Consider the following 18652-nt stretch of genomic DNA (forward strand, 5'->3'; position numbering starts at 1 on the left):
TCTTAAATGTTTTTACAGTATTGTGAAAAAAGTCAAGGCAGTGGGGTGAAAATAAATGTTTACTCGCAAATCAATAATCCATCATATCTATATTCTGATGGAGTAAAACCCCATGGCTGTGTTCATAAAAGGACTGCCACACACTTGTTTTGTGTTTCAAAATGTTCTGCTACAGTGTGCCCTAGTGAACATGACCCATTAAAAGGTTACTATATGGCTGCACATTTAATCTGTATCACTGAAGCATTATTTAATGGTATTTTCCTATTAAGCCGACAATCTGCAGCGTTTACCGTGAATGTGGGAACATTGCCCTCAATTTGAGAATTTCTGCGATTACGGAATAAATAGAGCCCTCCGTTGTCATGAGATCCTCCAGGGCCTTCTTCCTGTGGTTCTCGTGGACCAGTAGAACAGCCATTAGTTGTGCTGTGTCATTAGATCCCCCAGGGCCCTCTCCCTGTGGTTCTCGTGGACCAGTAGAACCTCTTGTATAACAGTCATGAGATCCCCCAAGGCCCTCTCCCTGTGGTTCTCGTGGACCAGTAGAACAGCCATTAGTTGTGCTGTGTCATTAGATCCTCCAGGGCCCTCTCCCTGTGGTTCTCGTGGACCAGTAGAACCTCTTTGATGGCACTCTGCTGGAAGCCCATCTCATTGAACTGAGCCAGGAGCTGCAGGAATTCACCAGCCTGGAATAAGAATTCATTATGGAGTGGCATTAAACAATGTAATTAACGTTTGCAAGATGTTGCATTTATGGGCTGGTTTCCCCTAGTCTTGCAATAAAGATCCTCAATGGAAAAACGATTATTTAACCTTTAACTAGGCAAGTCACTTATTAAGAACAAATTCTTATTCACAATGATGGGCCTACCAAAAGGCAAAGGGCCTCCTGCGGGGACGGGAGCTGGGATTAAAAATATAAATATAGGACCAAACACACATCACAACAAGAGAGACAACACATTACATGGTACAAACATTATTGGGCGCAGTCAACAGCACAAAGGGCAAGAAGGTAGAGGAGACAATACATCACGCTAAGCAGCCACAACTGTCAGGAAGAGTGTCCATGATTGAGTCTTTGAATGAAGAGATGGAGATAAAACTGTCCAGTTTGAGTGTTTGGAGGAGCGACCCAGGGATGTGTGTGCTTTGGGGACCTTTAACAGAATGTGACTGGCAGAATGGGTGTTGTTTGTGGAGGATGAGATCTGCAGTAGATATCTCAGATAGGGGAGAGTGAGGCCTAAGGGTTTTTTATAGATAAGCATCAACCAGTGGGTCTTGCGACGGGTCTACAGAGATGACCAGGAGTATAGAGTGCAGTGATGTGTCCTATAAGAAGCATCGGTGGCAAATCTGATGGCCGAATTGTAAAGAACATCTAGCCGCTCGAGAGCACCATTACCTGCCGATCTATAAATTATGTCTCTGTAATCTAGCATGGGTAGGATGGTCATCTGAATCATGGTTAGTTTGGCAGCTGGGGTGAAAGAGGAGCGATTACGAGAGAGCAGGTATTCTCAAACTGGGGTTTCACAATGTCGTCGGGGGTACACCAAATAATATATGTATATATTTTTTTTTATTTTTAAGTGTAAAAATAATATATATATATATATTTTTTTTACATTTTCAAACAGTCCATACATTCAGGGCTATACGTGAGGTTTTTTTTTCTCCCTCGCCTGAGTAGCCTCGTTTCACTGCCAAAAATAAAATTAAAACCAACTAGTGTTGTCAAATAATTAACATCCAATCACATTAACCGTTACTCTTTCGCGGGAATTTCACTAATGGTCCGTGTGTAGCCAAACATAGCTACTGCTCATTCCGTGTACTCGAAAATTGATCAAAGGTAAGGCCCGCGTCCATAGAGACACATAACAGCTCTACTGGTAGCACTGCTACTAGTACTACACCTGTCAACGACACAAGTTGTTCTGCTTCCACGAGAACATCCAATGCTAGCATCAGTAATTGTACATTTGTTGTTAGCCCAGCTAGCATGGACACTGACAGTTGTGAATCTGATGCAGCCGAAGAGTTACTGCCCCTTTACCTGGGAAAGCACCGAACAACAGACAGGGATGTTGGATCATCGTCGAAGAGGCGCAAATATGATGAGAACTACATTTATTTGGGGTTCACTTATATTGGGAACAGTGTCTTTCCTCAGCCACAGTGTGTTATATGTGCAAAAGTACTATCTCCACAACTCAATGAAACCAGACATTTAGAAACAAAACATGCCAATTTGAAAAATAAGCCACGGGAGTTGTTTGAGTGAGAATTAAGACGAGTTCCGAGCAGTAAGACCTGTATAAAAGCAACAGGTACCATTAATAAGAAGGGGCTAGAAGCGTTTTATATGGTGAGCTACTGAGTGGCCTAGGACAGGCCAGCCCCATACTACTGTGAAAGACTTCATTCTTCCTGCTACTGCAGATATGGCTGGAACGATGACGCATCAGTGACATGGCAGGAGATGTTTTACAGCATTAAACACAAAATCCAGGGAGGGGCCAACCGAGTATAAGACTCTATCATCTGCATATAAATGGATGAGAGAGCTTCCTACTGCCTGAGCTATGTTGTTGATGTAAATTGAGAAGAGCGTGGGGTCTAGGATCGATTCTTGGGGTACTCCCTTGGTGACAGGCAGTGGCTGAGACAGCAGATTTTCTGACTTTATACACTGCGCTCTTTGAGAGAGGTAGTTAGCAAACCAGCCAAAGACCCCTCGGAGACACTATTAAAAGCTTTGGCCAAGTCAATAAAAATATCAGCACAACATCGATTAGAATCATGGTGACATGACTGAGGACCTTTAAGGTTGCAGTGACACATCCATAACCTGAGCGGACACCAGATTGCATACCAGAGAGAATACTATAGACATCAAGAAAGCCAGTCAGTTGATTATTGACAAGTTTTTCCAACACTTTTGATAAACAGGGCAAAATAGAAATAGGCCTATAACAGTTAGGATCAGCTTGATCTCCCTCTTTAAATAAAGGATGAATTGTGGCTGCCTTCCAAGCAATGGGAACCTCCCCAGAGAGGAGAGACAGGTTAAAAGGTCGGAGATCGACTTGGCAACGATAGGGGCAGCAACCTTAAAGAAGATGTTTTTTGGGGGTCAAGTTTGAGGAGCTCCTTTAGCCCCTCGGTCTCAGTGACCGCCTGCAGGGAGAAACTTTGTAGCGGGGGAAAAGAGGTAGAAGCATCGGGGATAGTCGCATTAGAAGGGATGTGGAGATGAGGAAATGTTGGACGGGCAAGGAGGCATGGCTGAGTCATGTAGGAATCCTGACTTAATGAAGTAGTGAGTAAAGAGCTCAGCCATGTGCTTCTTGTCAGTAACAACCACGTCATCAACATTAAGGGACATGGGCAGCTGTGAGGAGGAGGGTTTATTCTCCAGGTCTTTAACCGTTTTCCAGAACTTCTTGGGGTTAGACCCACAGAGAGAGAACTGCTCCTTAAAGTAACTAACTTTGGCCTTCCGGATAGCCTGAGTGCACTTATTTCTCATTATTTCTCATACTCATTCTGAGTACGTGTGTGCCGAGCCTTTCGCCAATTGTAATTCTTGAGGTGGAGTAACTCTGCAAGATCACGGTCGAACCAGGGGCTGAACTTGCTTTTAACTCTCATTTTCTTCATGGGGGTGTGTTTGGTAACAATACCACAGAAAATATTAAAAAATAAGGTCCAAGGGTCTTCGACAGAGGGGATCAAGCTGATTCTATACCATTTTACAGAGGCCAGTTCAGGAAGGCTTGCTCATTAAAGTTGTTTAGCAAGTGTCTATGACAAATCAGGACAGGTCGTTTCACTGAGCAGCCGTTAGAGAACACAGGCTGTAAAACAGTGATCACTAAGGTCATTACAGAAAACACCAGACTGATACCTATCAGGATTATTAGTGAAGATAACATCGAGGAGAGTAGCCTTTTCTATTGAAAGTGCTTTTTGTCCAAGACCAGATTTAGGCTTCTAGATTTAATCGGATCAAGCCACAGCAGACACCTGCATAATTAATGTTGTGACGTAGGATGTGGAACTATCAAATCGGTGAGCAGCTGCTATTATGTTATTGTCACGAAGCCACACCCGCCCCGCCCCAGTGTAGGCTACATAAATATTCTCAAATTGAAAAATCATTAAATTAAATAATGAGGATTTATATCATCCTAATGAAGTCATGGATCACATCTCACATTCCAGTGTTCAAACGTGTAAACAAGGCTGCATGGGATTTCTGTTAATGCGACTCATGGCAGCCAATGTCTACTTTCGGTATGGATTTGACAATTCCGATCCCGCCGAAACATTCGCTATGCTTTTTACTCGTAACTATTTAATTAAACTCTGTATTTAACAAGTTGACCAAGGTCTTAGTTTTGTCCTTACACGCCACTTTTTAAAAATTATTAAACTGTTTCACCCCGAAAACATTATCTAGACATTTGCAGGACCCAGTGTGGTTTTCCTGGAATTTAAGCTACTTAGAAAACGAAGTCGCTGGTGAAAATGTATTGGTCGAGGGTTGCGGGTTTTGGGGTTATTTCTAAATTGCACCGCGGCCGCCATGTCATTTCTCTTTAAAAATATATATAATTCACTGTCACCTGCTGCTGACTATCAGGCAGTGAGGCAGGCTGTTGCAGAGTGCGTGAGTGTTGGGGAGATAGAGGGGTGAATGTGTGTGTGTGTGTGTGTTGAGAGAGCACTACAGCTTTTGGCTGAGTCATTTGAGCGAGATGAGAGGGCGAAGCACGTCGTGACGACTTTTTACCAGTTGTAGGTAATTAGGCTATTTAGATTGTCATTATGGAGACTCCTATTTCCAACTCTTTTTCCATAAAACATATTAATACGCTAGAACTGACGCACATCAACAAATAATGGAGACAGAGCGCTGGAAAACGACTGGGCGCATTACATAAATTCCCTCTGAGGTGGATTAAACAGCATTCTAATGTTGACTTTGCTTAAAGAAAATGGTATCAAGCGAAGTGTTTTATCCATGCTCCGTTCTTGGGTTTTGGGGGCTTTCCGAGTGGAATTTTTTAAAATTGAAGTTATGGAACTCCCACGCGTGGTTCTTTTTATGAGGAAAAGTGCTGAACGAAACTGACATTAAATGTGGAGAATGACACATTTGCCTCCGTTGGCCATCAAGTAGCTTATTATTTTATATGCCATTGTAGGCTACCATTTGATACAATACATATGTTGAAATGAAGATATATTGAGTTGGCAAAACACTTGAATAAATAGCCTATAACTTCAGTTTGTTGTTGTAGCCTTGTGCAATAATTAATGGCATGTTTAGTTAATTACTTGGGAAGTCATCCAAGCTTAATCACATTTGCCGATCAGTTGTTAGAACGCATTAGATCGAAGGTAACAGTAGTCAGATTAGGCTACAGGTAAAAACGATTTTTTTTTTTTTTTAAACACTGGCTGTTGTTGAATAGCATATTCAGTTCATATACATATAATTAATATTTTATTTACTGATTGAAATGATGACCCCATCCTCAGTAGCCTATTCCAGCAGGCTATTGGGAAACGCAAGCACTTCAATCGCCTAGCCTAGCTATTCATGTTGAATAAATGACTATGTTCATTTGAACTAAGCAAGCTGCTAAATCTTTTCAGTTCACATCTAGCCTAAATCTTGTCTAGGCTACTGCAGGCTATCTGAAATTAGATGTAGAGGCCTATCAGGGGCTATAGGTTCCCTGCCTTTATCTAAGCAAACCATGGCAAAATTGAATTAAAATCATAAACCCAGATTTTTTTATCTGTAGCCTATTGAAATAAGAAGTCCATCTTGCAAATGGGCCATTTATAACGGTTTGCAATCTTAACATCTGGAACATAATAATAATAATAACAGCACAATTGCCAGAAAATAGCAAACATTTCAGAGATTTAGAAATTCTCTGTCCAACTTTTATCACTCAAACTCTGTTGGATATATATATATATATATATATATATATATATATATATATATATATATATATATATATATATATATATATATAGTTATGCACATGCACAAAGGGGATTTATTTACAATTATAAACCTGGTTCGAGGCCTGAATGCTGATTGGTTGAAGGCTGTGGTATATGAGACCATATACCAGGGGTATGACAAAAAATGACTTCTTACTGTTCTAATTACATTGGTAACCAGTTTATAACAGCGATAAGGCACCCCGGGGGGTTGTAGTATATGGCCAGTATACCACGGCTAACGGCTGAATCCAGGCACTCCGTGTTGTGTCATGCATAAGAACAGCCCTTAGCAAAGTGCCTGGATCAATCAATCAAATGTATTTACAAAGCCTGTGGTATATTGGCCATATACCATACTCCTGTGTGCCTTATTGTTTAATCATAGCAGTCAAGTGAGTTAAATCTCCCTCCATTGATGGAAAATGATCTGGCGAGTTTAATAAGGGCAAATTATCTTTTCTCATGTCATAACTCGCAATAATTATTATTTTGAGGATAACCTCATTTTGCTTCTAACGCCGTTACTACGATATTCCTTCTATAATTGGCTCAATAATGCTATGGAAAAAGGCTTTGTCGTCTAAATTTGGCAACTCTCTTGCTGTGAAAAAAAAAATGGGGCTACTTTTCAAGCCTTTTGGGTGGCGTTTGAGCGGTCATTAGGTGAGAAATTTTAGCTGGACCTGGCAACCCTGGCAGGACCTCCTCCGCCCTACACCTCCCCCCAAATAAGAAAAAGCTAAGTCACATTATACCTTCTCCCTAGCTCTCTACTCCACCGGCTACGGGGTCTGAGCCTCCGAAGCCTCCCACCACTAGCTCTGACTAATTGAAAACACTAGTCATTGACAACTCCATTGCCCGCAATATGAGAATACAAAAATATCATACATTGTTTACCAGGGGGCAAGGCCACCAACGTAAAGGCTAATCTGAAGATGGTGTTGGCTGAGGCTAAAACTGGCGGTGTTGATGGTACAGGGATATTGTTATCCACGTCAACACCAACAATGTTTGGATGAAACAGTCAGAGGTCACCAAGCGCAACATAACTTCAGAGTGTAACTTAGCTAGAAAGATGTGTTGGCATCAAGTAATTGTCTCTGGCCCCCTCCAATTTAGGGGGAGTGATGAGCTTTACAGCAGACTTGCACAACTCAATCGCTGGTTGAAAACTGTTTTCTGACCCTCCCAAAAGATAGAATGTGTAGATTACTGGCCCTCTTTCTGGGATTCCCCCACAAACAGGACAAAGTCTGGCCTGCTCAGGACTGACGGACTCCATCCAAGCTCAAGGGCCTTTCTCATCTTATTTATCAACATAAACAGGACTCTAACTCCTATAGTTCCACAATGAGATAGGGTGCAGGCCAGCCTGCCAGCTTAGTGGAGTCTACCACTAGCACAGTCAGTGTAGTCAGCTCAGCTATCACCATTGAGACCGTGTCTGTGCTTCGATCTAGGTTGGTCAAAACTTAACTTAACAACCTTAGAAATCTCACTGGAATAAAGACCTCCTCCATTTCCTGTCATTATTGAAAGAGATTGTGATAATATCTCACATTTCAAAATAGGACAAATTAATGTTAGATCCCTGACTTCTACTTAACGTTAGATCACTCACTGCCAAGGTAGTTATAGTCAGTCATAATCACTGACCATAACCTTGATGTGATTGGCCTGACTGAAACATGGCTTAAGCCTGATGAATTTTCTGTGTTTAATGAGGCCTCTCCTCCTGGTTATACTAGTGATCATATCCCCTATGCATCCCGCAGTCGGAGGTGTAGCTAATATTTCTGAAAGAAAATTTCAATTGACAAAAAAAAAAGACTTTCATATTTTAAGCTTCTAGTCATGAAATCTATTTAGCATACTCAATCACTTTGAATTACGATTGGATCTTGTAGTAAATATGAGATAATATTAACATTTTTGGTGACTTCAATTTTCACATGGAAAATTCCACAGACCCACTCCAAATGGCTTTCGGAGTCACCACTGACTCAGTGGGTTTTGTCCAACATGTCTCCGGACCTACGCATTAACACAGTCATAACGCTGGATCTAGTTTTGAGAGGTGGATGAAATATTGTCGATATAAATGTTTTTCCTCATAATCCTGGACCACCATCTTCTTATGTTTGCAATCGCAACAAATAATCTGCTCAGACCCCAACCAAGGATTATCAAAAGCTGAGCTATAAATTCTCAGACAACACTAAGATTCCGAGATGCTGTTCCAGACTTCCACCACCTACCCAAAGACATCGGAGTACAACAATCTGTTAATCACCTAACAGAGTATCTAAATTCAACCTTGCATAATACCCTAGATGCGGTCGCACTTCTAAAAACAAAAAACATTTGTCAAAAGAAATTACCTCCCTCCTATACAGAAAATACCCGAGCACTGAAGCAAGCTTCCAAAAAATTGGACTGGAAATTGCGCTCCACCAAAATGGAAGTCTTCTGACTAGCTTGGAAAGACAGTTCCGTGCAATATCGAAGAGCCCTCACTGCTGCTCGATCAGCCTACTTTTCCAACCTGATGGAGGATAAAAACAATCCAACATGTATTTTTTGATACTGTCTCAAAGCTAACTAAAAAGCAGCATTCCCCAAGAGAGAATAGCTTTCAATTCAGCAGTGATATATTCATGAACTTCTTCGACAGAAAGATCATGATCATTAGAATGCAAATTATGGACTCCTCTTTGAATTTAAATATTTCTCAAAAACTCAGTTGTCCTGAGTCTGCAATGGAGACACTCACGTTTTTTAATCCTGTATCTCTCGACACATTCACAAAAATAATCATGGCCTTTAAACCTTCCAGCTGCCTACTGGACCCTATTCCAACTAAACTACTGAAAGAGCTGCTTCCTGTGCTTGGCCCTCATATGTTGAACATAATAAATGGCTCCCTATCCTCTGGATGTGTACCAAACTCACTAAAAGTGGAAGTATTAAAAGCCTCTCCTGAAAAAGCCAAACCTTGACCCAGATCTTTTTTCAAACTATTGGCCTATATCGAATCTCCCATTCCTCTCAAAATGTTTTGAAAAAGCTGTTGCACAGCAACTCACTGCCTTCCTGAAGACAACTAATGTATACGAAACGCTCCAGTCTGGTTTTAGACCTCATCATAATACTGAGACCACACTCGTGAAGGTGGTAAATTACCTTTTAATGGCATCAGACCGAGGCTCAGGATCTGTCCTTGTGCTCCTAGACCTTAGTGCTGCTTTTGATACCATCGATCACCACATTCTTTTGGAGAGATTAGAAACCTTAATTGGTCTACACAGACAAGTTCTTGCCTGGTTTAGATCTTATCTGTCAGAAAGTTATCAGTTTGTCTCTGTGGATGGTTTGTCTTCTGACAAAGTTCTGTTTTAGGAACACTATTGTCTTCACTATACATTCTACCTCTTGGTGATGTCATTCGGAAACACAATGTAAAAATTCACAGCTATTTGGACGACACACAGCTGTGGATTTCGATGAAACATGGTGAAGCCCCAAAATTGCCTGCCCTGGAAGCCTGTGTTTCAGACATAAGGAAGTGGATGGTGGCAAATGTTTTACTTTTAAACTCAGACAAAACAGAGATGTTAGTTCTAGGTTCCAAGAAACAAAGAGATCTGCTGTTTGATCTGACGATTAATCTTGATGGTTATGCAGTCGTTTCAAATAAAACTTTGAAGGACCTCAGCGTTACTCTGGACCCTGATCTATATTTTAACGAACGTATCAATAATATTTCAAGGGCAGTTTTTTTCCATCTTCATAACATTGTAAAAACCTGAAACGTTTTGATGCACAAAAGCTAATCAATGCTATTATCACTTTTAGATTAGACTACTACAATGCTATACTCTCTGGGCTACCTGCATAAAGCACTAAATAAACTTCAGTTAGTGCTAAGTACGGGGACTAGAATCTTGACAAGAACCAAAAGTTTTGACTCACTACACTGGCTACCAACATGTTTCAAGCAGACCACCATAGTCCCTGTGCCCAAGAACACTAAGGTAACCTGCCTAAATGACTACCAACCCGTAGCACTCACATCTGTAGCCATGAAGTGCTTAGAAAGGCTGGTCATGGCTAACATCAACACCATTATCCCAGAAACCCAAGACCAATATCTCTACCTACATGTACATTGGTGCAAAAAAGTATTTAGTCAGCCACCAATTGTGCAAGTTCTCCCACTTAAAAATATGATAGAGGCCTGTAATTTTCATTATAGGTACACTTCAACTATGACAGACAAAATGTGAAAAAAAATCCAGAAAATCACATTGTAGGATTTTTAATGAATTTATTTGCAAATTATGGTGGAAAATAAGTATTTGGTCACCTACAAACAAGCAAGATTTCTGGCTCTCACAGACCTGTAACTTCTTCTTTAAGAGGCTCCTCTAAAAGAACGAACAATGCCTTTTCCAGCATGATGGAGCACCTTGCCATAAGGCAAAAGTGATAACTAAGTGGCTCGGGGAACAAAACATAGATATTTTGGGTCCATGGCCAGGAAACTCCCCAGACCTTAATCCCATTGAGAACTTGTGGTCAATCTTCAGGAGGCGGGTGGACAAACAAAAATCCACAAACTCTGAAAAACTCCAAGCATTATGCAGGAATGGGCTGCCATCAGGATATGGCCCAGAAGTTAATTGACAGCATGCCAGGACAGATTGCAGAGGTCTTGAAAACACTGCAAATATTGACTCTTTGCATCAACTTCATGTAATTGTCAATAAAAGCCTTTGACACTTATGAAATGCTTGTAATTATACTTCAGTATTCCATAGTAACATCTGACAAAAATATCTAAAGACACTGAAGCAGCAAACTTTGTGGAAATTAATATTTGTGTCATTCTCTAAACTTTTGGCCACGACTGTATATAGCCTCGCTATTGTTATTGTACTACTGCTGTTTCATTATTTGTTACTTTTATTTCAAATTTTGTACTTAACACTTATTTTTTCTTAAAACTTCTTTAAGCATTGTTGGTTAAGGGCTTGTAAGTAAGCATTTCACGGTATTCAGAGCATGTGACAAAATACAATGTGATTTGATTGAATCAAACCCTATTTAATCCACATCGCAGACGTTCAGCTCTACGGCGTGTGGGAAATGTAAAGGCAGTTTTCCCGCTTTAGCGGAGACTGCATTCAAGGTAAACGCTGCTTATGTCGGCGCGCAATCGGAAAACTACCTTTACATTTATATCATGGAATCTGTAATGCTTCACCTTGAATAGGGGCGGCAAGTAGCCTAGTGGTTAGAGCGTTGGACAAGTAACCGAAAGGCTGCAAGATCGAATCCCCCCCAGCTGACAAGGTCAAAATCTGTCGTTCTCCCCCTGAACAAGGCAGTTAACCCACTTTTCCGAGGCCATCATTGAAAATAAGAATTGATTCTTAACTGACCTGTCTAGTCAAATAAAGGTTAACAAAATAAATAATAATAAATAGAGCCCTTCGTCTGTGTCAGGGAAACCTGGCCCAATACTTTCACAGCAAGAAATTGCAGTTGCTTTGATATTATGGAGTGATATTAGCAGCAACAGAAATGGAATTCAAATTCAATCATTTAGAATATGTAGAATCCTTTTGAATATGTATTGACAAGCTCACCTTGCTCTACGTATTGACAAGCTCACCTTGCTCTACGTATTGACAAGCTCACCTTGCTCTACGTATTGACAAGCTCACCTTGCTCTACGTATTGACAAGCTCACCTTGCTCTACGTATTGACAAGCTCACCTTGCTCTACGTATTGACAAGCTCACCTTGCTCTACGTATTGACAAGCTCACCTTGCTCTACGTATTGACAAGCTCACCTTGCTCTACGTATTGACAAGCTCACCTTGCTCTACGTATTGACAAGCTCACCTTGCTCTCACAGTTCTGGAACATCTCCATGGCCTCCTCCACCTGAGCCTCTTCGTAGCCCAGCGCACACAGACGGTCACTGGCAACCAGGTAACTCAGGATCTGTGAAGGAAAACAGGACCTTAGAGGTGAATATGACAGAAGGGGTGAACAAGTACAATATAAAAACATGGTCTTCTTAAATATATCTCTGGGTTAAATGCAATAGGTAGGCAGGTGGCACCGCAATAGGGCAATAGGTAGGTAGGTAGGTGGCACCGCAATAGGGCAATAGGTAGGTAGGTGGCACCGCAGTAGGGCAATAGGTAGGTAGGTGGCACCGCAATAGGTAGGTAGGTGGCACCGCAGTAGGGCAATAGGTAGGTAGGTGGCACCACAATAGGGCAATAGGTAGGTAGGTGGCACCGCAATAGGGCAATAGGTAGGTAGGTGGCACCGCAATAGGGCAATAGGTAGGTAGGTGGCACCGCAATAGGTAGGTGGCACAACAGTAGGGCAATAGGTAGGTAGGTGGGTAAGTGGGTAGGTAGGTGGCACTGCAATAGGGCAATAGGTAGGTAGGTGGTGGCACCACAGTAGGGCAATAGGTAGGTAGGTGGGTGGGTAAGTGGGTAGGTAGGTGGCACTGCAATAGGGCAATAGGTAGGTAGGTAGGTAGGTGGCACCATAGTAGGGCAATAGGTAGGTAGGTGGGTGGGTAAGTGAGTAGGTAGGTGGCACTGCAATAGGGCAATAGGTAGGTAGGTGGGTGGGTAAGTGAGTAGGTAGGTGGCACTGCAATAGGGCAATAGGTAGGTAAGTAGGTAGGTGGATGGGTAGGTGGGTGGGTGGGTGGGTAGGCAGGTAGGTAGGTAGGCGGGTAGGTGGGTGGATGGGTAGGTGGCACCGCAATAGGTAGGTAGGTAGGTAGGTGGCACCGCAATAGAGCAATAGGTAGGTAGGTAGGTGGATGGGTAGGTGGGTGGGTGGGTAGGTAGGTAGGTAGGTGGATGGGTAGGTAGGTAAGTGGGTGGGTGGGTAGGCAGGTAGGTACAGTGCCTTGCGAAAGTATTCGGCCCCCTTGAACTTTGCGACCTTTTGCCACATTTCAGGCTTCAAACATAAAGATATAAAACTGTATTTTTTTGTGAAGAATCAACAACAAGTGGGACACAATCATGAAGTGGAACGACATTTATTGGATATTTCAAACTTTTTTAACAAATCAAAAACGGAAAAATTGGGCGTGCAAAATTATTCAGCCCCTTTACTTTCAGTGCAGCAAACTCTCTCCAGAAGTTCAGTGAGGATCTCTGAATGATCCAATGTTGACCTAAATGACTAATGATGATAAATACAATCCACCTGTGTGTAATCAAGTCTCCGTATAAATGCACCTGCACTGTGATAGTCTCAGAGGTCCGTTAAAAGCGCAGAGAGCATCATGAAGAACAAGGAACACACCAGGCAGGTCCGAGATACTGTTGTGAAGAAGTTTAAAGCCGGATGTGGATACAAAAAGATTTCCCAAGCTTTAAACATCCCAAGGAGCACTGTGCAAGCGATAATATTGAAATGGAAGGAGTATCAGACCATTGCAAATCTACCAAGACCTGGCCGTCCCTCTAAACTTTCAGCTCATACAAGGAGAAGACTGATCAGAGTTGCAGCCAAGAGGCCCATGATCACTCTGGATGAACTGCAGAGATCTACAGCTGAGGTGGGAGCCTCTGTCCATAGGACAACAATCAGTCGTATATTGCACAAATCTGGCCTTTATGGAAGAGTGGCAAGAAGAAAGCCATTTCTTAAAGATATCCATAAAAAGTGTTGTTTAAAGTTTGCCACAAGCCACCTGGGAGACACACCAAACATGTGGAAGAAGGTGCTCTGGTCAGATGAAACCAAAATTGAACTTTTTGGCAACAATGCAAAACGTTATGTTTGGCGTAAAAGCAACACAGCTCATCACCCTGAACACACCATCCCCACTGTCAAACATGGTGGTGGCAGCATCATGGTTTAGGCCTGCTTTTCTTCAGCAGGGACAGGGAAGATGGTTAAAATTGATGGGAAGATGGATGGAGCCAAATACAGGACCATTCTGGAAGAAAACCTGATGGAGTCTGCAAAAGACCTGAGACTGGGACGGAGATTTGTCTTCCAACAAGACAATGATCCAAAACATAAAGCAAAATCTACAATGGAATGGTTCAAAAATAAACATATCCAGGTGTTAGAATGGCCAAGTCAAAGTCCAGACCTGAATCCAATGGAGAATCTGTGGAAAGAACTGAAAACTGCTGTTCACAAATGCTCTCCATCCAACCTCACTGAGCTCGAGCTGTTTTGCAAGGAGGAATGGGAAAAAATTTCAGTCTCTCGATGTGCAAAACTGATAGAGACATACCCCAAGCGACTTACAGCTGTAATCGCAGCAAAAGGTGGCGCTACAAAGTATTAACTTAAGGGGGCTGAATAATTTTGCACGCCCAATTTTTCAGTTTTTGATTTGTTAAAAGAGTTTGAAATATCCAATAAATGTCGTTCCACTTCATGATTGTGTCCCACTTGTTGTTGATTCTTCACAAAAAAATACAGTTTTATATCTTTATGTTTGAAGCCTGAAATGTGGCAAAAGGTCGCAAAGTTCAAGGGGGCCGAATACTTTCGCAAGGCACTGTAGGTAGGTGGGTAGGTGGGTAGGTAGGTGGCACCGCAATAGGGCAATAGGTAGGTAGGTAGGTAGGTAGGTAGGTAGGTAGGACCGCAATAGGGCAATAGGTAGGTAGGTAGGTGGCACCGCAATAGGGCAATAGGTAGGTAGGTAGGTAGGTGAATAGGTAGGTAGGTGGTAGGTGGCACCAGCAATAGGGCAATAGGTAGGTAGGTAGGTGAATAGGTAGGTAGGTAGGTAGGTGAATAGGTAGGTAAGTAGGTAGGTGAATAGGTAGGTGAATAGGTAGGTAGGTAGGTAGGTGGCACCGCCAATATTTTTCCTGTCAGCCCTGGAATTCAACCATCTGATTACTCTCTGACCTCAAGACTGACCCCCCCCCCGCTCCAAGACCACTGGGGTTGTTGTCATGTCACAGGATGGGTAAGTAAAACTACCTGTTGTGGGTTGCGGTGGCCAGTCTTCTGCAAAGCCAGGATGGCAGTGTGTAGAGGGTAGCCCTGCTCAGTGATGGCCTCCAGTAGCTCTCTCTCTTCCTGACTTAGGGCCGTCAGCAACTCTGCAGATGAGTCACAGCCAATGCCGTGTGAGCTACGCGGACGCAGAGTCTAAAAGGAAGAATAGTGACAGGCTAGAGTAAGGTTAAGTAGCCTGGGTTGGGTTTTAGTTTACTTCCTGAATTGACCAACAAAAAAAACACTCACACTTGTCTTTCCATAATAGCACTGACTGATGTTAACTATTTTATTGAGGGGAAAAGTACTTACTATAAGTGTGATATGTTACATGTATGTTGATAACCAACTAAGTTGATCTGGATAAGAACGTCTGCTAAAATGTAAAATGTAGCCCAAGGTGTAATTGAAATGGAATTGATCCTATCCCCTAATACAACCGTATAAGGTGTCTGTGTCTGTCCAGTCTATCACAGAGCAGAGGGATGTCATGTTTTGACATAACAACAACACTAGCCACACAGACCTGGGAATGGGCTATACTTACAGTCTGCCTGTTGTTCTTGATTTCAGGGCCAGCTGAAGAGGGTCGTTGTGGGGTCACAGAGTTTTTTCTTCCCGTTGACCACAAAGAACGCTGCCTCTTTCTGCTATAGTGCCTCTGATCGCCATGGCACTGGGGACTGCTAGCCTGAACATGGCACTGGGGACTGCTAGCCTGACCATGGCACTGGGGACTGCTGGCCTGACCATGGCACTGAGGGCTACCGGCCCGCACAAAAGACTCTTCCAGGCCAGAGGACGATGACAACTGCTGCTGGCTTCTGAAATCCTTCCTGCAGGGCCTCTGATCGCCATGGCACTGGGGACTGCTAGCCTGACCATGGCACTGGGGACTGCTAGCCTGACCATGGCACTGGGGACTGCTGTCCTGACCATGGCAAAGTGGGCTGATGGTACGCCCCTGCTCCTGTTTGAGCCCGGTGAATGACCCTTGCCTCCTGCAGTCCAGGACGGAGGAAGAGTTGGCCCTCCTGTTGCGACCCTGGTAGCCTCGACCTCCATTGGAAGGCTGGTTAGAGTGGTGATGAGCCAAGGAAGAGCCTGAAGATCCGAGATGGTGGTCTTTGACTCTGGATAATGGGTGTTTTGGTGCAGAGCTTTGCGACCGTGGCCGTTCACCACCAGTGGAAGGCTGGTTAGAGTGGTGATGAGCCGAGGAAGATCCTGAAGATCCAAGATGGTGGTCTTTGACTCTGGATAATGGGTGTTTTGGTGCAGAGCTTTGCGACCGAGGCCGTTCACCACCGTGATAGGCTCCACGTTGTGTCTTTGAGTCTGAGGCGTTATCTTCAGTGGAGGAGCCCTCGTCGTCTTCTGAGTAGCCAGCTTCGTCTTCCGAGTCGGAGACCATTAACTTGATTTTTCGGTGGCTATGCTGGCAGCGGTGGTGGTGGTGGGGTTGAGGGTGGTGGTTAAGGTGACGTGTGTCCACAGAGCTTAGGCTGTGGCTCCTTGGTCGGAGGGCAGAGCCCCGCAGATCACTGTTCCACCTTAAATAAAATCAAACTTTATTTACAGTGCATTTAAAACTACAACACACTTTACAGTAAAACAATAGAAATTAAGACAGCACAAAGAAATCTGGGACCCAGGCTAAATTTGTGTGATTAAACTTTTAATTATTTTATACAATAAAAGAGATAAAAGAAGAACACAAAAACACCTGCTGGCCGAGCGACTCTCCTGGGGACTGGAGAACATAAGCCAGTACGGAGGACAGGATGGGGACGGGGCATTCCAGGGTCGGGAGCATCCTCCATGGAGCGCAGACATCACCCAGTTCTCTAAGGTGAACTCATACTGAAGAAGAACACTTTTTTTTGGTCCATTGTTGTCAGTTTAAGTGTCTTGCTCAAAAGGTACAATGGCAGGATTTTTTAAAAATAGGCTACCTAGAATCCCACCAAATATGTTTTTGTTGGACTCGGCAATCGAACCCTGAGCTTCAGTTGCTGGCCCAACTATAATATTTTTTATTGATTTATTTTTATTGATTTAACTAGGCAACTGAGGTAAGAACAAATTCTTATTTACAATGACAGCCTACCCCGGCAAAACCCTAACGACACTGGGCAAATTGTGAGCCACCTTATGGGACTCCCAATTTCGGCCGGTTGTGATACAGCCTGAAATCGAACCAGGGTCTGTAATGACGCCTCTAGCACTGAGATGCAGTGCCTTAGACCGCTGCGCCATTGGGGAGCCCCAAGCCCCAATATCTAGGGTACCTGCCAGCATTATCACAAAACAACATCACATAGCCTGCCATAGCCATGTAACTAACCTCAGTGTCTTGTAGTATTTGGAGGTGGTCTGGTATGGTGAACTCTGGAGCCGTAACCAGCTCTATCTCTCCTCCCAGGGGCCCCAGCTCCTGTAGTGGCCCCAGAGGGCTCTTAAAGGGAACCTCGTCTAGACTGGTCATCCTGTCTGTATACCCAGAACAAGAAAACCCACACACCCATACATTTACACAGAAAACTCAGGGAACAACATGAAGGCACACACGCACGTACACTTAAATAAACAACACACACACACACACTTAAATATACAACACACAAACACACATTTAAATAAAACAACACACACAGTCACAGGCACGCACGCACGCACACAAAGATGCGCGCGCGCGCACACACACACACACACCATAGGGCAAAGCTAGAGTAGTACTCAATTCCTTGGTGAAATGAATTGAAATAGCAAATTCTGTCAGGTGAATGTTATGATGCCAGTGAAGGCATCAATCAATAGTAATCGATGGCAGTTATCTTAAATTATTGATCACACACATTTTTATTTTCTCCATTTTTCACAGGCAGTACTCACTCACCTCCCCTTTTGAATAGTGTTGTCTCGCCAGTCCACCGTGTGTGTGTAAAGTGTTGACAGGACAGGTGTACGCTGAATGACTTATATCTGGATAAATAGCCTAAGTATCAACACACGAGCTAATTCTCTTGATCACTTATAAGCCCCTGTCCTGTCTGACATCATCAGATGTGCCGTTGTTGACACCCTCATTACTGAGAGCTACCCTTGGATGGAGTGGAAACCATGAAGGGAAATGAGGATGCCTAGTCAGTTGTAAACCTGAACGTATTCAACTGAAATGTGTCTTCCACATTTAACCCAACTCCTCAGAATCAGAGAGGGGGAGGGGGCTAGCTACCTGGGGGGGCTAGCTACCTTTAATGATGTACAGAGCATTCGGAAACTATTCAGACTCCTTCCCTTTTTACACATTTTGTTACGTTGCAGCCTTATTTTAAATTGGATTAAATTGTTTTTTCCCCCCTCATCAATCTACACACAATATCCCATTACGACAAAGCAAAAACAGGTTTAGATTTTTTTTTAAATGGCTAATTTATTTAAAAAAAAATATATAATCATATTTACATAAGTATTCAGATAGTTTTGGGATGGAACCCAGGATGTATATATCTATGATGGTTTATTTTCCAGGGAGGGGTGTCATGACGTTGGCCTGGGGGATCTCTAACTATTCTTATT

General features: G+C 43.0%; 1 protein-coding gene across 1 annotated transcript; it reads right to left on the reverse strand.

Annotated features, from left to right (window-relative positions):
* Positions 1-41: 41 nt before the first annotated feature.
* Positions 42-18078, reverse strand: LOC112264288. Its single transcript, XM_024440845.2, has 7 exons — positions 17970-18078; positions 17418-17563; positions 16797-16933; positions 15618-16623; positions 15053-15223; positions 11960-12061; positions 42-692 (listed from the first exon to the last, which is right to left on the reverse strand). Exons 2-7 carry the CDS (start codon positions 17556-17558, stop codon positions 558-560), a joined length of 1692 nt encoding a protein of 563 aa, XP_024296613.1. The 5' UTR covers positions 17559-17563; positions 17970-18078; the 3' UTR covers positions 42-557.
* Positions 18079-18652: the final 574 nt, after the last annotated feature.

The sequence above is a fragment of the Oncorhynchus tshawytscha genome, linkage group LG01, assembly GCF_018296145.1.
Source record: "Oncorhynchus tshawytscha isolate Ot180627B linkage group LG01, Otsh_v2.0, whole genome shotgun sequence".
Taxonomy (NCBI): Eukaryota; Metazoa; Chordata; class Actinopteri; order Salmoniformes; family Salmonidae; genus Oncorhynchus; species Oncorhynchus tshawytscha.

Coding starts and splice junctions, on each gene's coding strand:
- LOC112264288 (XM_024440845.2), bottom strand. CDS start 17,558: ATGACCAGTCTAGACGAGGTTCCCTTTAAGAGCCCTCTGGGGCCACTA. Junction 12,062..15,052: donor GCCACCGCAACCCACAACAG/GTAGTTTTACTT, acceptor TTTCCTTCACAG/ATCCTGAGTTACCTGGTTGC. Junction 693..11,959: donor TCCAGAACTGTGAGAGCAAG/GTGAGCTTGTCA, acceptor TTCTTATTCCAG/GCTGGTGAATTCCTGCAGCT.